Source organism: Colius striatus, chromosome 4, assembly GCF_028858725.1.
Source record: "Colius striatus isolate bColStr4 chromosome 4, bColStr4.1.hap1, whole genome shotgun sequence".
Lineage (NCBI taxonomy): Eukaryota > Metazoa > Chordata > Aves > Coliiformes > Coliidae > Colius > Colius striatus.
The window spans coordinates 64,596,930-64,620,850 of record NC_084762.1 but is presented as its reverse complement, the minus strand read 5'-3'; the positions used below and the strand labels follow the sequence as shown (position 1 = coordinate 64,620,850).

Below are 23,921 nucleotides of genomic sequence, written 5' to 3'. Positions count from 1 at the left end.
CTAGGAAATGTCTGTTTAATTAATTAAAAATTACAGTGTGGCTGTATTTTTGCAGTATTTACAGAATACGTCATACCAGTGCTTTGTGCTCATGTTTCTATTTGTTCTTCTCCATATGCTGAGTTTTTTAAAATACCGTGTTTCTCAATTCAGCACCCTTGCAGCACAGCAGTAGGTATCCAGGATACAGAGAATGAGAAGGAAACTAAGAAAGTTGTTTGTTTGTGTCAGCAGCCATCTGTTAAAACAAAAACCTTCCACTTGGTAGAATTTTCTACCAACACAAAATTGTTATATTGTGGAACCTATCTAGTATTATATAATATATAAAGCAGACTTGGCAAATTTAATTGCATGTTGATGCTGAAATACAACTTATTAGAAAAGGTAATACAGTAAACCAGTAATTAATAGATAATTGTCAGGTACATTACCAAACAAATATCCTTATACAAAGGTTATCAAATCTAAAGCAGATAAAGCTTTGAGCTACATGTAGGACTGCAGGTATATCACAAATATTTTTTTTTTAATTTAGTCAGTCACTGAATCTCACATTTGATAATTAGTTCTCTGAAGAGTAGTTTTTAATAGCTGCTCCAATTAAAGCAGATCAAAATCAAAGGCTGATATTTTAAAGATTGCTTATTCATCCTTCTGTAAGAATATTCAGACTCAAAATGTCTTTTTTTTTTTTTTAAAGCAACCATGCTAGGTAGGTGACAGACTTCATCTTGAGGAACTTAAAGCATTTTAGTGGGAATTAGAGTGAAATGATCTTAGAAAGCAAATTATCTTGTATTTACCAGTTATGGGGTTCCTGGCACCTTCCTTTGGAACATCTGGTACAAGTGGCTTTCAGGGACTGGAGACTGGAGTGTGGATGTTGTGAAACTGAGAATGTGTTTCGAGAATACAAGAAAAAAATTGTCTGCATTCGTAATTTGATAATGCTGGGTTTTGACTCGGATATCCACATCAAGTACCATGTTGTTCTTCCTTATATTGCTGTTCAAAAAACACAGAAATAGTTAGGATTGCAGCAACAAAATGTGTGTATGATGGAATGGTGTGTAGTACTCTGTCTGTTACTGCCTTGTCTTGCTTACATACTACAGAAAAAAAAATGAAAGGTAAAACAAGTGCTAAAGGATTCATGTTTCTGACCTTTCTATCACAACATAATGCAGAATGCAATGCCATGTTTATAATACTAGGGATACCAAAACGTATTGATACCAGGAGTTAATAAAGAGTAAGGTATACTGCGGTTTTGTTTTTCCTTTTAAGTGCATGCAAAAACTTGAAAATATTTATTTTTACAATAGGTGTTTGTAACAGTGGATCCAAAAGCCCATCTGGAAATGAGACAATTTAGTGGATTGTCAAATATGTCCTGACAAGGAGACGTCTGTGGTCACCTTTAACCCAGAGTAACTGGATGTTTACTACTACTACTTGCTCTTTCATTGAGCAGTTGGAGGCAAGAACCTGCTCCCTCCATCCCTGTCTCCCTCTCCTGAGCTCACAGCATATAATGGGGCTTGTTTCTGCTGACCACCTCCTCATCATTCTCTTGATTTTTTTTTTTTTTCTTCCCCCCCTGGACAGATACATTAAAAAAAGGCCTATGGTTATAGCTATTGTGTCTTAGTTGCCAAAATAAACCACTTCAGCTGGGAAACTGATGGATTTGTTAAGTGGAAAATACTTTATAAGAAAGTCATGTAACAAGTAGTTTATCGACTGTCATGTGCTGTGGTTTTTCTGCATTTATTCTTACCAAAGCCAGAGCTGACAACATAGCTGTATTACCTGTAGAGCACTAGATCTTCTTCAGCTTCCTAAATTTAATTTTTCCTTACTACTTTCAAAGGTACCTACCAGGGGCAATGGACAGGAGGGATGCGACATGGATATGGTGTACGTCAGAGTGTACCCTATGGCATGGCAACTGTGATCCGTTCACCCCTCCGAACGTCTCTAGCTTCCCTTCGAAGTGAGCAGAGCAATGGCACTGTTCTGCATGACGTCACTTCAGATAGTCCGGCTGGAACAAGAGGAGGTTTTGTGCTCAATTTCCACAGTGATCCAGAAGCCATGGGCATTAAGAAAAAAGGAGGTTTATTCAGAAGAGGATCTCTGCTTGGTAGTATAAAACTTAGAAAATCTGAATCTAGGTCATCGATTTCTAGCAAACGGAGCTCAGTCAGGAGTGATGCTGCTATGAGCAGAATTAGTTCTAGCGATGCCAATTCTACAATTAGTTTTGGAGATGGTGACTGTGATTATTGCCCTATGGAAGACCATGTTGATGCCACCACTACAGAAACCTATATGGGTGAATGGAAGAATGACAAGCGCAGTGGTTTTGGTATTAGCGAGCGTTCAAATGGTATGAAATATGAAGGAGAATGGCTAAATAACAGGAGACATGGATATGGATGTACCATGTTTCCAGATGGCACCAAAGAAGAAGGAAAATATAAAAATAACGTTTTGGTCCGTGGAATAAGAAAGCAACTTATACCAATACGAAACACAAAAACTAGAGAAAAGGTGGATAGAGCAATAGAGGGTGCACAGCGAGCAGCTGCCATGGCAAGAACCAAAGTGGAAATTGCAACTTCAAGGTATGTTATCACAAAATATATTTGTTCATCACTGAATTTTTTGAAATGGAAATGCATTAAAATATGCAAGCTCTCATTGACAAAAAGGCTGAAAAGTGCAAGGATGTAAGTGTTGTCTTCAGGGAGTACTTGCTTACCTTTCAGTTTCACACGTGTAACTTCACTGACTTCAGTGGTATTACAGATATGAACCTTAGAACTTCAATATCTTTACTCAAATGAGTTGTTATATATTCCCAAATACACTATGAAAGTAAATTTCCATTCTCTTACAATTCTGCTTTTACTCAAGAGCTACTTCGTTGTGCCTTTAAAGCGGTTTGGAGAATAGAATTACTGAGGAAACTTTAGAGAATGATTTAGGGGTTGTCAGGTGGATATTGAATATCTTCATGTAAACATGCTCAAGTTATGCTTGTCGCATTGTGATTTTTTTTTTTTTTTTGGGGGGTAATATCTGAGACTGAAGTCACCTTTTTGACACAGAGAAGTCTTAAGATGCATACGTTTGTCTGAGAGACTGTGATATGAATGGTGTAAGAGTAACGGTTCAAATTCTTGTACTTAGAGGCTGTTGATTTGGTTGCCAGGGCAGTATTTGTCAAAAGACTTCTGTATGTGGACTCTTTTGTTTTGGAGTACACTTCTGTAGTCTGAATTCATCTGTATCTTACAACCATCCCTTGAAATAGTGGTAGTCATTTTCTCCCTATCCCCCTGCAAAGTGTTTGAGATGGGAGAAGTGTATGGGTATTTCACTTAATGGGGGAAAAAATGTCATTTTCACTTCGAACCCCTACCAACAACCAAGCAAAGTTGTCTGAAATTGAATTGTTAGAAATTAAATCTGTGTAGACAAATTTAATGTTTTACTATTAAGTCTGGGAGCTCTTTAAAGAGATACTTAATTTTTAATGCCTTCCAATCCTTTTCTTCTTGAAATATGCTGTGGACCAAAAAAAGAGCCCAGAAATGTGCATGAAAGAAAGTCTTCATGCTATTTTAAAAAGAGGTTGTCACATTACACTTACAGCTGAGCAACTGATTCCTGATTTAGTCTGGTCAGTAGTGTGTACTCAGGTCTTTTTTTCTGACAGCCATAAAGAATATAGAAAAGATCAACAACTGTGGAGGTGGGAAAGCTTAAATAAATGGATGGCTCATAGTGAAAAGTAGTTGAGACACAAATATGAAGCAGTTAGCGTACTGTTAACCTTTCTGAGCAATGGTGACCTAAGTAACTAGAGGGTAGTATATACTCAACTACTTCTATAAATATACGTAAGGCATTATATGACAACTTACCATATTAGCAAAGCAGATCCATAATAGCTAACTTTCAGAAATTATTGGATCCCATTTATGGACTATCAATACATAATGGGCCCTAGTTGTGAAAAAATTGAGGTGCTGGGAAGTGTGGGTATAAAGCTTTTAAAAAGCTGTTGCCTGAGACCATTAGGTTACAAGGCACAGCACGTGCACTTCCTCTCTAAGAAGGGATATGTGTCCGAGGTGCCTTGTTTGCTGTTTCTTCCCTTCAATTTTAGGTGGACAGAGTTCAATGTTAGGTGGACTGTTCTAAAAGAACAGTCCATTGTTTATTCATTGAGAATAATAACAGTCCAATGTTTATTCACTGAGAAGATGTTTTTGAAAGTGCAACTGCAGAAGGCATCAGTTGCAGTTATAACCATGGGCCGTTGCTTTGGTTTTTCAGCTGAGGTTCTCTCTGAAACAGTCCCGTATGGATAGCAAGATTGTGGATTCAAGTTTCCTCCCTTGTAGTAGTCTTTCTACTAACTGTACTGGCACTGAATCAGAGGCAAAGAGACTTGACCACCTAGTCGAGTAACATCAGACATAAAGATTACATTTACTTCACTTGTGAGACCATGTTGGACTCACCTAGTAAGGGTGACACAACCCTTCCCATCTCTCAAGTTTTCAGAGTTACCTTTAGTATCAACTAGTGGGAGCAAGGCTACGGCATTATGTGAACTAAGGAACTGCCATGCTGACAGAGTCGGTAGTGCTGACTGTCTTAAGAGCCAGATCATCTGGGACAGATTCTAGAAGAGTACTGAGGAGGAAACTTCTGCGTCAGTTGCTAAATTCTAGACTGAGTCGTTACTGTTTCAGGATGAAAGAATTTACTTCTGTCCCAGTGAAACTTGTGGACCAGTAGTGGTTTGTAAGTGCTTTTTTATCAAATTGATACATTAATAATATGTTATCCTTCAGACAGGGACATTCCTGCAGTGTTTTGGATGAAGATGAGGATGGTGGTCTTGTCTGTTTCCTAGTGATCAATACTACACTCAAAAGTCCAGGAGGAGTGCCTTTTTTCATTTCCATAATTTGTAGCTGTGGTAGTTTGACCCTGACCGGATGCCAGGTGCCCACCACACCACTCTATCACCCACCTCCTCAGCAACCCAGGGAAGGGGAGAAAATAAGATGAAATTCTCGTAGGTTGAGATAAAAGCAGTTTAATAAAGAAGCAGCAAAGCTGTGCAGGTGAGAAGCGAAGCAAAAGCAAATAAAGCTGTTACTCTCTACTTCCCATCAGCAGCAATGTCTGGCCACCTCCCGAGAAGCAGGGCTTTGGTACGCATAATGGTTGCTTTTGGAAGGCCAAAAATGAATCCTGCCCCTGCTTCCTGCTCCTCTGCTCCAGTTTATATTACTGAGCTGACGTCATATGGTATGGAATATCTCCTTGGTCAGCCTGGGTCAGCTGTTCTGGCTGTGGTCCCTCCCCAGATTGTGCCCACCCACAGCTATTGCTGAAGGTGGGGGAAGGAATGCTGGAGGGACAGCCCTGATGCTGTGGGAGCAGTAGTCATAATATTGATACCAACAGTAAGCAACAGCACTGTGGTGGAAAATCACTCCATCCCAGACCCACTGCAGTAGTACAGAGGTGGTTATGCCCACATGGTATAACCTTACCACACACTGGCCTGCAAGACCTTCTGTGTTTCAGACCTGACAGATGTCACCAGCAATGTGTGCTTACCATAGGTTTCCATTCCATTAATGGAACAACTCTCTAAATAAACCATTTCTCATCCCAAAACCCATCAGAAATTTGTTTCCAGTCCAAAGACATAGAAACCTCTCATGCAGATTCCTTCTCAACGCAGCTTTGAGTTTTATGCTGTTCTTCCTTTACTGTTCACAAAATGTTTGCTCAGCCAAGTGAAACCAGACCATACTCCATAGCTCCCTGCTGGTCGTGACAGGTTTGGCTGATAGTTTGACCTGTGACAGATGTCCACACAGTCATCAACAAGACCAACCACAGTTTTACTTTATATTCCCAATGTCTTTTTATGTCCAAAAGCCCTCCTTAATATTTCCTTTATCTAAAATGACAGTTAGGTGAACAAAGTAAAATAAATAGGGCTTCTCTGAACCTGCATTTGCATTGGCTCGCCTGACTCAGCCTTTGGGTTTTTGAGGCAATTGTACCGAAGTGTTTTAGCTATAAAAGCAGCATTCTTTTCAAAAGATACCAGATCATAAAATCGTCTGAGCTATAGAAATCTGCTGCATCACGGAAATAGTTACCAACTTCTGCTACACAAGTCTTGTGTTCAAAACAGATCATAAACTTGCAATCAATAAAATCAAATAAAAATGATAGCTTAACAGTCGTGATTGTATGTAATAGTTTTACTAGCTGTATTTAAGAGAAAATGTTGAGGTGTAAATGTAAATTTTCCAGAATTTGAGGAATTTTCAGAATTACATTCTATATGTGTCTAAAAGGAAAAGCTATCTTCCAGAAATTTTCAATAAATTATTTTTCATGTTTTTTTCAAGCACATGTGAAATGTCTCAAATGCTGAAAAATGCCTATTTGTAAGTCTCCTTTGGAAGACCTTAAAAAGCCCCAGATGTCCACTCAGCCAAGAGCAAAATAATCAAATAATTTTCACTATAGAGATTTTGAACTTCCTTTTCATTGCTGTCAGGTGTTGTTCAAAGGAGCTATCCCTCTGCAATTCAATATGAACTGGAATTTTATTAGAGCACTTTTCTAGCATGAAAATCATTTAAGTTGAGGAGCTACTTAGTGTCTTGTTATTAACTTTGCCTTCATCAGCAATTATGGTGGTTTAAACTTTAACATTTTTGGAATTAATTTTCAGAGTTTGAACATAAACTTACCTTTTAATACTCAGTACCACTGGGTATTTCTAAGTGTATCAGTCCTGTAGGTAAATACCTAGTGCTGCAAGCAGAAGGAATGATTTGTTTACATACAGTCCCCCTCTGTATAGTAACTTCTTTCTAGAAAAGTCAACATTATGAGTTTTCACCTTTCAAATGTTTTCTAGCTAATGCTCAGCTAGAAATTCTCCTTTAAGTGTTGACTTTCTGAGGAAAGGAACTTTACAGGGACAGAGAGGGACAAGATAAAAGTACAGTAGGAGTAAGAAATATGAATCGTAAGATAGTGTGGAGAAAAAGGAAGAAAAAAATAAGAAAAAATTTTCTTGCTGGTATTTTCTTTGTACTTTGTTGATCTTTCAGGTCAGAAAGCAAACAGGTATGTTCATTTTTATTCTCTTTTCCACAGAAGCTAAATGCTTTTAATTACTCCAAAACTGTGAGTGAGTTTTAAGTAAAGTGTACTGTCATAATATGCTGTGAGAACTTCTGACCACCTTAAAAGCGATATTGTAATAGCATTTTATTACATGAGCACCTGAGGTTTGGTGAAGGATAATGGTGCCTTTGTGTTAGGCACTGCACAAACAAATTACCCTGTCTGGAGACCTTGCGGTCTGGGAAAATGGCAGTGCCCAACAAACAGAAAGAAAATGGCAAGATTGTGAAAGTACCCGAGGTCAAGATAACAGTAAAATTAATGTCTTGCAACTAATAACATAGAGCAGTTCCTCTTTGTTAATTAGCTGTCTGTGCTTAGATAGCAGGGACTGGGCAAGTCTTTAAAGGGGAGGGCTGAAGGGGGATTAACTGGTGGCTGTTCTGCAGCGATTTCTTTTTCAGAGTAGCTTTTTTAGACAGCTCAGTTTTATTTTTAACATGTTTGTGTCAAAGTCCACAGATGCTATCGCTTAGTTTCAGCTTTTATTTTTTTAATAGAAACTGTTAAAACTCAGGTTTTAATTCTGTGTCATGAGCAGCCTACTTTGTTCTGCGCAATGGCAAAGGATCCTCAAGTTGACAGGAGAGCTGCAAGAGAAAGGTGCAGGAGGGTTGACTTGGGAGTCGAGACCCAGTGTAACAATTTTGATTCCATTTGAGAGTGAGCCCACTGCCACACCCTGCACTTTCTTGGTTCTCTGCTCTCCTTCACTGTCATAGTGGCCTCCTGGAGCCAGTAGCTGTCTTGTGCAACATTCCATGTGGAGGACAGTTTAGCAACCTCTGATTTATCCTGAGGCCTGGCCTGGTGCTGCCCCGGCCTGGACCTGGGCCTGTGTACTTAGTGTTGGCATTAGGTCACTGGGCAGCACCGGCTTTGGATCAGTGCAGTTCAGTGTTCTGCCCCAAAGCCCCAGTGTTCACAGTACAGCCATTATATAAGAAACTAGTGCTTATATTTGTCGTAACTTTAATTCAGGATAAGTTTCAGTACACTATGCTACATGTGGTGGGTGTACATGAAGTGCATGGAACTGTCAGGAAGGAGTATCAAATGGTTTAGTAAGCCAGTTCTTGTGTTGCATCCATTGCCTTGTGTGACCAGTGCTGTCAACTTGACCTGAACAAATTGTGATTTCTAGGGAGAGATGGAATTATATGTAGGCAGCAGTACAGTTTGTGTCCACACTAGATGGCAGCTGCCAATCACTCCAAATGGCACTGAATTATGTGCACCACACGCAGCTTTCCGTGATGGATTTAGCTGAGTACCAATCTCACTTTACTCAAGAAACTAAACTGGACACTTGCAAGACTAGTGCCTCACATATCTTTCAGATGCTTTACTTATTATAGCTGAAATATGAACGTTATATTTAGGAATAGGATCGAACAAACACCAAAAGTATTTCTATAAGATTGCTTGCTTTAGTACACAGAACTGTCTTAACGTTCAAAACAAAATCCATGTTAATCACTTTACTACATAGTCTATTTGAAGATAACAAATAAAATGCTGTGGTAAGACTTAGAATAAGTCTTGAGCTACTATGGATAGTAATTTTAATGTTAATTCTGCATTCTTCAGAGGAAACCATATGTTCCTGTAGTTCCGTAGGAGTTATATCACTAACTTCAGCGGGGCACATTCTCACTCAGATTTCACAAACAATTTGTTAGTAAAGAATGTAGTTGTGCCCTGTTCCTGTGTTGTTTGCTGGTGAATAGTACATCTGTTTGAAATATACAAATTGTATTAACATTGCTACACAGATTTTATTTATTTTATTAGTATTTAATGCAGTAAGGTTACATTGTTGAAAATATCCAAAATTACTTCAGAACTGTCCCTCAGCTGGAAACAAGAAAGCCACAAGTATTTAACTTTTTAATGAAATTACCTTTGTTGAAATACACCTACCTACAACCCTAACTCTGAATAGGGATTTTTAATTTTTTTTTTTTAAAGGCAGTTCTGGAGTATAGCAAATCGTAAGTGATGTTTGTATTGGACATAGAGTTGTTACCCGGAAGTTGCTTTTCTAACATGTTTAAAATCAGGAGATTGCTAATATAAGATTAGAAATATTATCTTCTTTCAAAACATAAGGAACACTATACCACTGCTTTTTAAACGACCATCTGAGATTTTTTTTTTTTTTTTAATTTACAAACCTTTTTGAAATATTTCTTTGTTGGTAAGGATTTTTTGCCCAGTTCCCAGAACACTTAATTTAGGAGCTGAAAGAATCTTTACAATGGCAGCTCAGCAGATGTGTGTAAAAATGCTAATGCTTTTTTTTGTTTTTGTAGCTAAAGAAGATGAGCTGTTATGCAGCTTCTTGCCTTAGTTTTTACACAGCACCTCAGTTTTGATCTGTATTACAATTGTTCGAAAGCTAAGCCACAAACAGCATCTGTCTCTGCTGACTTCCAGGGGAGTTTCTGTGATGGAAATAAATCTCCATTTATAAAAACCCCAAATCTGGATCATTTGTACTGGTTAGTCACACATGAACCATAGTGTAAAACCATTAGAGTTACAGTATTGATTGCTATTAAAATATTCTGAAAAAAAAAAAGATTGTTTATATTCCTACTGTATTTAGTACAACTACATACATATGCCTAGTAGTACTAATCAGAGCTTGAGTAATTTACTTGATGTTTTGCTCAGACTAAACCAATTCATATGGAACCTTCCCAGCTAACCGTAGCAACGTTCATCAATATTCAACAGAGTAGGATGTTTTTCAGTGAATAACTACATCAGAAAGTCATTTAAATTATTTAGTTAATGACCTCTGTGTTCATTTAATTATATATTTCCCAAATGATAATTGATTAGTTTTCTGAAAACTGGTGTAGTTCAAAGAGTACTGCTGTTCATTTGAATAATAATTGGTCAGTGATAGGTATTATGACTTCTGATCCATTTCTGGCAATTAATAAATTTTTCTGTTTTATACATCTAAAAGACATTGGTACATATTTTCATACACTGACTTGCTTTCTTTTGCCTACCTCATGACGATTTTCCCCTTTTAATACTGCTGTACTTGTACTGCATTAGGTTTTCTGCTTCATCATTCTACAGTTCTCTGCTCACATTGTCTAGGGAGGCAGTTACACAGTCTGTTTGTGACTAGTGTTGAGGAGTAAATTCACCCTTACGAGCTTGTCCATCCTCAAGCCCTTATAAATGTTTAACACCTGGAACAATCTATGGATTTGTCTTCTTGTCCTCTTTAGACATTTTCCCAGTTCTGCTATATAGATGCAGTCTCTCAAGTGTTCATTCCTGAGATCACCTCAAAGCAACTTTATTAAGTTCTGCCTTGCACATCATTCTTACACTTAAATTGAACTTTATTTGCCACTTGAGAGTTATCAGTGGGCTTTGTGCAGACCTTCTTTGCATTTGTCCCTCGGACATTTCTGCTGTAACACTAACATTCACAAGTTTTGCCACTTAACTGTTCTTATTTTCCCCCAAATTTATGAATGTCGTGGACTCTCAACCTCAACCCCTGTTGATAGCTGACAATTGAACCCTCTCATTGGGGAAAAACAAATAATCTACCTCATTATATTCTGTTTCTGAACTATTTTTTTGTTCATTTTAGTATTTCTTCTCTTTTTTAATCTTAATTTCTTCCACTTAGTGTCCAAAGACTTTCTGGTGAGGAATGCTACACTTTGTTCCTACCATGTTAAAAGCAGGGATTAGTGGGAAAAGATGGTATTGCTTTTTTTTTTTACCTGAAAGCCAGAAATTTTCCCATTGTTGTATGGCTAATATGAAATCAGTTAAATGAGAGTTCTCAGCTCTTTTGTTCTAAGGACTTAAGAAGAAAGGCATATATTTCTCCTTTCTTTTACCACCCTAAATATGGTAGGCTACTTTTAAGGCTTGCTTAGTTACCTTACCACTATAATCCAGCACCTCCACTTTGCACTTGTTTCAGTTTACTGGTATATATGAGGGAGAGATTGCTTTGGTGCAGCTCTTACTTTGCTTTATGGTTTTCCAGTGAATAATTTCAAAGCTCTGTTTCTCTGTGTATTTTTAGACCGATTCATAAGTAAATGTTTTGGGATTACATCAGTCCAACAGCTACGCAAAGAGTAGAAACAAGACTGACTCAAAAAATTTCACTGTTGACGTGATCATTTGGCAGATGTGGATATGTATCACAGCCATGATTTGCTCTTACTTGAAGCTAAGGTTTCATACCTGTTCCTGGCTAAAAATCTTACTTCCATCGGGAAAAGAAGTAACACTAAAAAATCTTAGTTATGACTAAGGTGAAGTGACATCATAGGAACTGGCTTTGTGTGTATATTCAAGTTCACTTTTAAGCTCCATCACTTACAGGAACTTCTAATGTCAAATTTATAAGCATTTTAGGAATATCTTGAAGACAGCATATTGCCAAGCAGTAAAATACAAAATGTATTTGAGGAATTAGAGAACCAAAAGTTAAGCATGTGGGTCAACAGATGCCAGATGTCAGAATGCTTGAGCCACCTTAAACATTTGGGAATATTTTTGTCTGCTCTCTGAAGTCCTGCTTTCACCTTAACATATCTTGACCAAGGGCTTAACTAAAATCCAGTAATTATATGCATTCTGGAAGGTGTTACCATTGCATTGTTTTGTGCTTCAGAGAACAGTGTCTTTCTGGAAATCACAGATTAGCAGCAAAGGTGGGAATGGCATTTATCAGTTCCATAAATATTAACAGAATAGATAAACTGATAAACTTTCATGATACTCAGAAATGTTTGATTTGTACAGACCTGTTGAAGTAATGGTTGATAGTTTCTGGTGAAAAGGCTTTCCCTTCTCATTGTGGCTAGATTCCTTGTGTGAAAAAAATTCACTTTAGGAGGTCTAATGTTGCCAGGAATTCTGAGTATCTTGGTGGTGCAGTAGACAAGTAGGAATATTGATTGCTTTATATTCTCAGCAGTTAATGAATTATCGGGGGAAAAAAAGGTTGTTTTACAAACCCAAGGGATGCTTGTTAGGGTATGCCATATCAGTGAAGAGTCTGATTTTTTGTAATTCAGAGTTTCTACCTATTTCAGAAATAGATTTTCTTTAAAGACTGGAATGCATTAAATAAAAATTAACAGATAGTTTGTATGCTCAAAGTTTAAATCACATGCAAAAAATCTAGTCATATTACTTGTTAATAACTGAACTTTATAAAAATTATAATATGCTATACTATTACTTGTTATGAAGAAAAGACAGTGAGCATTTTCACATCCAAGTCTGTATCTGTCATATGCACACATGCAGTGAGTTTCTGGTGGAAAAAATGCTTAGTGGAGCTACTGGGATAACCCTTTTTTAGCAAAAGGATTAGACAACGAATGCATAGAGCAATTAGGCAAAACTACAGTTCTGGATAAGTTCACCAAAAAGTCTGAGCTGAATTTTATGTTTTCTTCAAATTTTAGTTGATCAGAATATGCTCTACATGACATTTAACAGTTCACTCGTCAGTTCCTACTTTGAGATGTAATTAATATTTTATTTGAATTCGTCTGCTCTTGGCACTTATAATCATAAAAAAGCTATAAAAGTCGTGAGTGAACTGCTGACAGATAGGGTGCCTGCCATAATATGATGAACTTTGGCTGTGAACCTTAGTGGTGAGTGAACAGTATAAAAGAGCTAATGTGTCTCTCTTTCAAGAAGCTTGGAATACAGTGCATATATGTAAGATATCAGAAACCTCTGACTTGTACACCTAGATTTTTGCTGGTGCAGCAAGGATAAAACCAGACTTGGAATCCTTTAAGTGCAGGATGCTGTTAAATTTTGGACCAGTATATAATAAAAATGTCCTCGGAAATGTCGAATTGGTGTTCTCACAGAAGTCCTTCTATTTATTTGCTGTTTAACAGCATACTTCATCAGGTGTTTGTAATAATGCAGTCATTTTTGGTTGACAATTCAAAGAACATCCTGACTTAATCTGCATCAACCAGTCTGAGAAAAGTCAGCTTGAAGTGTCTTCAGAAACCTTGCTTGCTTGTTCAAGGTCCCTGAGAATTTAAGCAATTCTATTATTTCGCTGTATATAATCTGATACTTAAAAAGATAGTTTTCTCTGAAAAGAGAATGAATTTGCCTTGAATGTGCTCTTACACAAAAATACATATTTGAGTGAATATATAACTTAGCACTACTTAATCCTTTCAAGATCATATTTCAGGCTTTGCATAGAAATTCAGTTTATGGAATTATAGTGATGGTTTCCTCTTGGATTGTCTCCTTTTATACACTCACTGTGAAAATCATTTAATATCATCTCTGACTCTGAAACCATTTATTGTCTTCTCCTTAATAAAACTAATTCACGTCTTTGAGATATTCTGGTCTTTTCCTCTGTTCTTTGACACTGGATTGTGTCATTTTGTAAGCAGAAATTTCAAGTGAGACAGAAGTTGAACTTGTTTAGGTGCAAGTCAGGTGATGAAAGAAGTATTTTGTACACAACTTTGGCATTTCCATAGATTAAATAAGACCTTTTAACAGTTAAATCCACTGTATTTTGTTTCTCATTACAGTAAGGGGTGTTTTAACTCCAGTTATTTTGTCAAGAGTATTTGTTTAGAAAAATATTTCTGGTGTTCTTTGTGCCTCCTTACACCCGTGTTTTTGGTTTAAATATATTTTGTTCCTTCCGAGATGAACATGAAAGGGAACGTAAGGAGAAATTAATAGCAAGATTCTGTTAATATCCCCAAAAGTAAACATTGTAAGTCTACTTTTTCTTAGTTTTCATAGTCATATTTTTACGTGGATGATTTTGAATATGATACCAAGTATTTATTACTTAATGCAATAAGCATTTGACATTAACACAGTAACACTGTAGTTAAAAGAAACTGAGAAAAAAAGAGAAATCTTGAATTTTAGACCTATTTTTATATTATATCTATACCTCTTTACAGTTGTTTTACAGTCTGTTCTCCAAGAAGTACTATGTTTTATGGTTTGGGGTTGTTTTTTCTGAAAAAGTAGAAATTGTTCCATAATTCCCATGCAGCATAAACTTCGTAGGCCACTCAGAAGTTGCCTACACAATTTTCTGTTTGCTTTATTATCTTGAAGTGTCATCAGCTTGTTTTGCATTATGAGACTGCTCTTCAAAGCATTTTTATGAAAGTTTTTGTTCTTTGTTTTACTACTTCTTTTCAATTATTTATGTAGAAGTGTCACTCATTCTCAGTCATTGACAAGCCTTGCTTAGGAACGGATACTATTAAGAATAATTTCAGATACTTTTTTGTTTTCTAGAAATTGTAAGTACACTGTCAATATCCCCATGTTTTGACCCTGTTATTACTATCAGCCTAAGCATTTTCTTCTCTTGGAAAGAAATGCATTAGATGGATTAGCAAAGCACTAAAAATATCTTTGCTTAACCACCAAATTACATAACCATCCAATTTCTGTTGACTGCTGGTCCTATGCTGAAGCGTATTTCAGAAATCTGCATTTTACAGCATATCAAGTGAAAAAAGATTTTTCTTTACATCACATCTTCTTTCAGAGTTTCAAATATCTCTTTAAATGTATATCATTTTTAATTCAAAAGGTTAAAAGTAGAATTTACTGACACCTTCTGAAAACTATTGTAACTTCAAAATGCTGCTGGTTTTATACAATATATTCCTCTTCTTTTTTGGTCACTCTGGGGTGGTATGTCTGATGTTTCCTTTGGGTTTTGTTTTGGCAGAGAGATAATTTTTAATGAAAAGTAATTTAGATCACGTCCGATGCTGAGGGTCAAGGTACTCTGAAATGAGTCATTTTTTTAGAAAGCTTTTTTACATATGCAAGAGATTTGGTCACAATAACCATCAGTAGAGCCAAGTGTCATCTTTTATCTGCCCTTTCTGTATAACTTGAAATAAAGGATTTTCTAATCTATTTCAGAGACCTCTGCAAGGAAAGAACATGAGGAACATTGTTATTCTTCCCTTATATTAATTAAATCTTGGTCATTTCAACATTTGTGTCTAGATTTATCTTAAAGATTGAAAGTCATCTATCTCTCAGTAGACTATTCCAGGACTTGGCTGTATAAACAGGACTAGTAGTATGTTGATAACTCAAATTCCCTGCATTTGTGAATGAAGACAAAAGTAGTTCAATTTAAATATGTAGATCATTGATTGAAATGCTCACCAAAAATGTTTGTGACAAGATAACTTTGTAGACTGCAGGGGTTTTTTTTATTTGTTTGTGGCAAAAAGCTCATGTTACTCTGCCGTGGAAGTGCTGCCTGCAGTCAGGTTGCCTGTGATATGGCTGCAAGATTTTGTCCTTTTTGAGTGTGACAAGACAAGTCTGCTTGTATCCTAAGGTCAACCAAGTGTCACCTTATTTTGCAGTTACATCCTTTCCTGCTGTTTGTTTTTCTATTGTGTAGCTGTAGTGAAAATGAAAAAAACTTAATGCATGAAGAAAGGAAATGATGCCATTTGAGCAATCCCTTTGCATGTAAGGGAAAAGACTACATATAGTCAACTGGCTAAAGGGCATGAGAACATCCTGAAAGGTAATTGGGCACCTTTTGTTGAAATACTCTGATATATCCCATTAACTTCTGCAGTGTTGCTCAGAAACAATACCTTTAGACACAATACTCAGCCTTTTTCCCTTTATTCAGTGCCAAAAAATATGGTTAGCATAGTACACACAATCTTAAAGCTAGTATTGTTATGTTATTATGCTTCTAATAGAGTATGTACACAAAGGGTTCAAACTTTCCTCAGCAAACATTTTTGTGCCTTTTTCAGAGTTCATCTCTGCAGTTATGTGTCTTGTAGACTACAAGTAGAGAGCTGGAGTTGCTACTCTTTGTTTCTGATTAAAAAACTTGCTATTGCCTTTCTGTTTGCATTCCCTCCATTCTGTCTGGAGTACTCATCTCCATGTGTTCCACCTCATCTTTTAAGCTGTATGGACTCGGGCTTGTTTGCTATATATGTTTTAAATAACTGAAATGGTGGAACCTAGTCAACTTATAATGCAAGTGTTTGAAAAATATGCGCACTAGTAGTAACAGGAGCAATAAGATTTCCTGTGGGGGTACTTTTTAGAACTCTGTTGTTTTCAGTCCAAGAATATCGTCTCCAAAAGCACTGCGCTTGTACTGGGAAGAATAAACAAAGATTTTTCTCTCTTTTCCCCATGACTTACCAGGAAAGAAATGCTAGACTTCTATTTTCAAGTCTCTAGTTTGTTCTCAAAAGGAAATAGACTCTGCCCATGGATGTTGGGGTGTGTGCAGTTGCCGTTAGCCACTAGATAGAACAGTATCAAGGGATTGTGGATGTCCACATTTCTACTACTGAAACATGGCTTAATATTTATGCCGAATTAAAAACCTTTAAGAGCATTATGTTGATGACAGTACTAAATTGGAAGTCCCCTCAGCAGATTGGCTAATGACACCAAACTGAGAGGACTGACTGTTTCACCAGAAGCCTGTGCTGCCATTCAACAGGATCTTGACTGGCTTGAGAGTTGGGCAGAGAGGAACCACATGAGAGGTTAAACATTCCTTTCACTGAAAAATATCAGAATCTGAATCACGCCTATCTTTTCTTGTCTTACTGTTGAACAATGTTGTTAAACAGCAAGAACAAGGAAAGATAGGCATGTTTCAGATTCTGGTATTTCTAAATGAAAGCGGGAGAGTTTCAATATTTGTATTAAATTGCTATAAAACTTTCAATGGCAAGAATTTTGTGGACTTTAAAAGACTTAAATACTATCATAATTTGAAATAACTTGCACTTTTATCACCCTGAAAGATACCTTGAAGTGTACTTTATTCATCTTAGAGGTTACTGACTCCAAAAATGATCACGAGACTACGGTAGTAAGATAAGGAGTTTGTTTTGCTGGTTTTATTGTACTTTTCATTCTAAAGGAATAAACTGACTTTACATGCTCTTATCAGCAACTCATTATTACTGTTACTGGCCTAATTCTGAGGTGAAGAAAAGCTGGAAAGGACCATACAGCTTGCTGCTCAGCAAGTGAAGGGGAAAAAAAGGTTTTAAAAAATTCATCTTATTAAAATACTTCCTGTGCTGTTACTCTCTTTAGGAGCAGACAAAACATTGCTTTCTGAAGTTTTAATCAAAGAACAGATAAATGGTTTATAGTTCATTTGTCATGTGGCTTTAGAGTGTAAAAGTATGAGCTGAAACTCACACTGATAGGTTTTTAATTTATTCTTTACATAATCCATTGGTGAAATATTAAATGTTGGGTAGACTGACATCAAGAGCAAAACTCCCATTGGTTCCAGTGATAGCGGGATACCACTGATGGAATAGGGTTCTTTTTGAGTTCCATATTTTGTGGGAGTCACAGGCAGTTAAAAGGCCAAAGCCAAGATACTGGAAGTTCCCAACTGGACCATAAGGGATAATCAAATACAAAGACAGTCCAGATACCACTGAAAGAAACTTGTAGGTTTTCAGTAAGCAGTCTTAGGTGTCCACTCTTCATAATTCTCAAAAACTTAAATTCTGGGCTCATTTTGTGAATTACAAAGGAACTAATTGCACTTTCTGAGATTTAGACCTTTCTCTTTGCAAACAATGAAGCTACTGTAATGAATTCATATGTCACATTCTGTTACATTGAATGCTATGCCATTCTGCACACTGTCCCAAAAAACTCTGAGGGTTAAGTGTGGTACAGCTCAATAGAAGTACGATGACAGAATTTATACTAGAAAGGTGGGTCAGCTTAGTTGCTGATGATGTCCGTATTTCTGGAGCTTGAGAAGGGAGAAATGCTTTGAAAAACTTAACTGAGGATACAGTTTTGTGGTTTATTGCTCTAGTAGCGAATCTGGTTTCTGGATTTACACATGTGAGAAAAATTCTTAACAGGTTAAATGGGTTTGCAATGGAAATAGCTTTTTTTTAAAGTTGCTGCTTATTAATCCATTTTGCAGTGCAGCTGCATTTGTGTTGCAAAGATCCTCAGTGTACTAGTTAACCAGATAAAGCATCTTACAAGGCATGGTTTCTTTTCCTCATCTTTGCTTGTCTGGTGCGTGGTTCTGGATGGTCAATTAGCATGGTGCTAGACTGCACTAACTAGGTCCATGCAGCACTTACCTAGTGGCAAGGAATGCTGGGTGGCTTATTGTATGTGCAGTACGACAGAGACTTCCAAGGAAAAGAGGATGCTGGAGACATTCAGACAGCTGACTCCTGGCTGTGCTTTTTCCCAAAGAATCTTTAGGAGTGGGCATGGAATGTGCTTTGAAATTATGGTAGTGACAGCCAGATAGCCTTGTGATAGAAGCAGCAGCTTTGGGAAAGACAAAAGTATGCTGCTCTTCCACACGTATTCGTCCAGCTAAGAGCTAGCCCTGGCTTTGGTGACTTGGACTAGTGAGCTGTGTACACTGTTAGGCCACAGACTGGATCCTATGAATCTGGTGCACAGCAGAACTTGGTTATGTGAGTTTACTTCCAAGTATGCCACAAACTTCAGTGTGACCTTTCAGCAAATTAGTTATGGTGAGACACCATGTTAGAGAAATGGGACCTGGCTATGAAGTTCATGTGAGTGCAAGAGTATGTGGTCAGCATACAAGCTCAGGTTCTGTCTGAACATGACCCTGCCATGCTATCACTGTACTGTGGAGAACCAGCCATACTTCTCATGGCTCTTACCAGCTGACCTAAGTAGCTCAGGCCCAGGACTGTGATTATACAACTACACAGCTTCTAGCTGTCAAGCAGACTTGTTCGGTGTTTCCTTGTGTATTGTATAGATTCTTCAGTCAAGCTTGTGTGCAAACTCTCCCTGTGTATAGAGATCCAGCTGATCTGCTCTAAGGATAAAAACTAATGAACACTGGTGTACTTCATCATTGAAGGCCATTTAGCCTCTACTAAAAAAGGTAGGATAAGAACCGAGTGCTTCAGCTAATGTGACTAATGGCATTGTGTAATACAGAGTGAGTTTTTATAGAATATATTATCATAGTTCCAAAGGAAGCTAAATATGTGACATTCATTGGATCTCCTGTATTCAAGAGCTGACCTTTTGGCAGTAGCTGTGAAATGGTATACAGCAGAATCTTGTTAATTCATGCTAATGACTTGAGACCCATGGCGGATTATTTGATTTTACAACTTAGCAAGTAAGTGAAACATGATGACAAAACTTCAGGGATGCACACTTTAACAATATGTTCTCTGCTAATTTATCTTGATGGCTGCAGTTTAGTTGTAAATATATTTGCAATATATGAGTTAATGGACGGTAGTATCATTAATGAAAGCAACAATCATTTCCTGAAATGACACTTGAGTATTGAAGTTTGTTATGAAATATCTTCAGAGAAACAGAATTAATCTGTTAGCTATGAAAGACCATTTAAGTGATTCTGAAGGTAAGAGATGCTTTTTAGCATTAGTAAAAGTGCTCTCTTCTTTTGCATGTCACATCATAAAATGAGTGTAGCTAAAGGTGCTTGGGAGAGGAGTTATCCTGACCAGCATAGTAGCAATATGCAGATACATATGTAGGTTAAAAGTTTATGGAAAGTTTTATCTTCAGGTGGTTGTATTACTACTAGAGAGCTCAACTGGTAACTTATGCTCATTCTTAAAATAGTAATTCCCAACCTACAAACTCATTGAACATTTTCTCCTATGTTCCACTAAATTCCGCAGTCTTCAAAATAGAGTAATTTTTTTCATCTATTTTACTTTAATTATATTTTTATTTGATTTTATTTACTGAGCAATTTTTATGATCTTTTTGTTGGTGTTGTTCTATGTTGTGTTTCCACATTATGTACTACAAGGAATGCAATTGCATTACTGGCAGTGTGTTCTTAAATGACCAAATACAGTTTTTTCAATGTACCTTAGAAAATGACATTTGAGACATTTGATATTTATTATACTTTTAGTAAAAGAAGCTGAAGCCTCTCCGTATTGGAAACATCATACACACTTGTTACACTGCATTGGTGTTTCAGCAGAGAAGTCTGACTAAATAAGGAAATGCACGGGTAGAGCTTATCAGGCTTTGACAGGAATATAGTCTGCTAACAGCTGATACAGTAGCCCATCTTTTCTGTGCTATCATCAGCTCTCTACACTGCACAGGGATGTATGTTTATTGTCTGCTCAGTTGCTGATTGTACTCAAAATTTAGCCTTTCGTCTTTTCAGATAGTTTATGCCAGGAGTCCTACAAGTGAGCTGAAACCCTTAGAAAGCCAAACGTATTTATGAAAAAATCTGTGTGACGTTTTCAACGTTCATAGAGGAAGTGTACTGTACCTTCTGTTTCTTCTCCCACTAAATAGTCTAGAGTCAGTGAATATTGTTTGATAATATAATTTAAAAATAGGAAACTTCTTGAATATGGGTGCCCTTCTGTTACTGCAATGCACTAAAAAATGCTTGTGAAAAATACCCATAACATTATGAAAGCAAGTCCTGAATAATTTTGCCTTTCTCACTCTGAGGGACTGATAGTACTCAAATGAGAGGCGAAGCTCCCAGTGACTATTTGGGAGCTCTATTACACTTCTCATATTTGTAGATGCTTTAAAAAAATCCAGAGTAAAAGTTGGGAGTTTGGGATTTGAAGATTTCATGAGTAAAATTATTAGACCAGTAGTCTTCAAGACCTGATGGTACCTGGCTTGCTGGAGAATGTCAGAAAACAGTCAAACTGATGACCTGCATATATTTTTGATACTGCAAATAAGTTTAAATGTCTGTGTATATATGACCTTTTTTAAGGGATTTCTAAAAAGATATAAAATATTAAATTCTTATTATTCGTTCATATGAGAATTCTCTCCTTTTCTTGCAAATTCATCATTAAACTGCAAGGCCAAGTTGTTGAATTATTGTCAAAAGTTTCTGTTACCTAAAATGATAAATACCTTTCACACTGAGTGTGAATTTAAGACAAGAGGAAAATGCCCTTCACTTCTGTCTAGCACACTTTTCTTTTTCCTCCTGTCTTTCTCTACTAGCTCCTCAAGTCAGGGAGGGAGTGATGGATGGTGTACTTCTTGTCTTTTTCATTGCACTGACTTTAGTCTTTTTCTGTTAATCCTTTTGCATCTATCTTGAGCTGGCATGTATATCCCAAATTATTTTTCATACATGTAACTAAAAGGGGTCTTGATAAATTTACAGTTTCTCTGCTTTTACTATAAATGCCAAGCACACATTGTACTTTTGTCTTTCCACCATACACACACACCCAGTGCTCTCCTTTGGCAAGTCAGTATTTTTCTTGTTTATTCTTTCATATCCCATCATTACTGTCTTCCTGTTCTCCAAATGGTGTCATCAGTGTTCACCTCCCTCTTGTCGTTTTCTGTACAGGAAGTTAGCTGAGGAATGGAGAGTGCTTGCCATCCTTCTGGGAGCATTCAGAAAGTTCAAAAATTATCATATGGTAACCTCAGATTTTGGAAAGGTTGTTCGTACTATATGCAAAATGTTAGAGAAAGACTGAAACTCTTATATCAGTTTAGAAAAGAGTCTTCTGGTAACTTTGGATCAGCCAGAGTCATAGGAAGGGGGAACAGATAAACCCAAATAGAAATGCAGTGAAGCTTTTTTATTTGATTTGAGTTTCATTTCCTTTTTCTTCCTGTTAACTCATTTTGCATTTGCTCCCTGTTATCTTTTTACTAAGCTTGGAATGAAGAATTAGGATTTTTTCCCTTCAAAAATGGCTTTCCTGTCAGGACAAAGAAGGGACTTGCTTGTCTGTTGTGGGAAGAATGTTTACCTGTGTACACTCTAACTGGATATTTGCCATAGGTGTTAGTTTCTCATGCACCATTTAACATCACAAAAGAATAAAACACACCCTTTCCTGGTCAGGAGTGATGCATGTAATCTTATTGGCCCTGCAAGCACTATTTGCTGTTTCTGAAGTTGCTTGTTTCAAATGTGCCTTTTCATCATACCCAATGCAGTGCTTTAAAAAAAAACAAGCCCTGCAATTTTAGTTGAGATCTTCAATTCAGTAGCCTGGCTTAAATGTCCTAATGTGAATTCACAATTGAGTAGCATTGTTGTATGCAATATATTTAACAGAGCTGTCTTTCTCTCCGTTGAATGTGTCTCTGATAATGGTACCAAAAGAATAAGCAGCTGATTGGGATGCCTGCCATTAGAGAACACGTGAAGAGTTTGCAGTAGATGCACAGTGTAATGGACTGTTTACCATATGTATAAAAGCTCCTACACATGGCTTTATATCTAAGTTCCCTCCAAAATAAAAGCACTTTTACAGAGCAAATAAGGACATTTTCAGGCTTTTTGCCACTTTTCTCCTGTACTCAAAATACTGGTTAGTTTTTTTAGCATGTGTCTTTAAACTCTTATCATACCTGTGTGATCTGCATGGAAAGCAATGTGATGTGTCCACAGAGATACAGAAGCTGTATAGGTGTGAATTTAAGTGCAGTAACTATGCCGGAAAGCATGGTGAAGCCACTATAATTCTTAGTCATTTAGGGTTGCTTTATTTCAATGAATTTTATTAATGAATTTTGTCTTTCTAATTTCTGAGAATACATTTCAAATACATTTTAATTGTTGTGACCATATTAATCATGCAGACTTATTGTGTCACATTTATTTTAAAGATATTGTAATCTTTATAAATATTTCATTATTTCTACACTGAACAAATTTACTGGCTCTGTAATGAAAGCTGTCTGACTTTAAAAAAAACTAACCACAAAACATCAAAGAAAACAAACCAGAAAAAGCTTGAAGGACTTCAAAATTCTACAAAACATGCCTTGTAGCACCTGAATAACTGTTCTTATATAACAGCAAGAGTTTCACAGAATCTCAAGAGCTGGAAGGGACCTTGAAAGATCATTCAGTCCAAACCCCCTGCCAGAGCAGGCCACCTAGACTCAGTCGTGCAGGAACTCATCCAGGTGGGTTTTGAATGTCTCCAGAGAAGGAGACTCCACAACCCATCTGGGCAACCTGTTCCAGTGCTCTGTCATACTCACAGCGAAAAAATTCTTTCTTGTTTTTCTTTGGAACCTCTTATGTTCCAGCTTGTACCCATTGCCCCTTGTCCTATCATTGGACATCACTGAGAGCAGCCTAGTTCCATCCTCCTGACACCTGCCCTTAATTGTATTTGTAAATATAATTGAGGTCACCTCTCAGTCTCCTCTTCATCAAGCTAAAGAGCCCCAGCTCCCTCAGCCTTTCATCATAATTTCTATTCTATTCTATTCTATTCTATTCTATTCTATTCTATTCTATTCTATTCTATTCTATTCTATTCTATTCTATTCTATTCTATTCTATTCTATTCATTATATGTTATAATGGAAACCAAAACTTAATCAATAGTACTTGAACTGTAAAGAATAAACCATTCAATAGCTATCCTTTTAATTGCTAAATATGATGACTTGATTAGCTTTTTTGGAAGTTTGATAAATTATGTCCATACTGAAGTTTGAGAAAAGCATTGTCAATTTTCAGTGCATTTCAGGGCAGGTATGTTTGGCATGCAACAAGGATTGATAGAGAAAGAGTTTCAGTGTGTTTCAGAGATGTATTCACTCCGGTGTTG

The 23,921-nt window shown here is 36.9% G+C and overlaps 1 protein-coding gene across 6 annotated transcripts in view; it reads left to right on the top strand.

The window, feature by feature from the left end:
- Nucleotides 1–23,921, top strand: part of JPH1 (junctophilin 1) — an 85,812-nt gene that overhangs the window by 4,832 nt on the left and 57,059 nt on the right. For all 6 annotated transcript variants that reach the window (XM_061995914.1, XM_061995913.1, XM_061995911.1 and 3 more), the window contains exon 2: nt 1,877–2,633. In XM_061995914.1, coding sequence (XP_061851898.1) covers nt 1,877–2,633 — 757 coding nt within the window. The remainder of the gene's footprint in view (nt 1–1,876; nt 2,634–23,921) is intronic.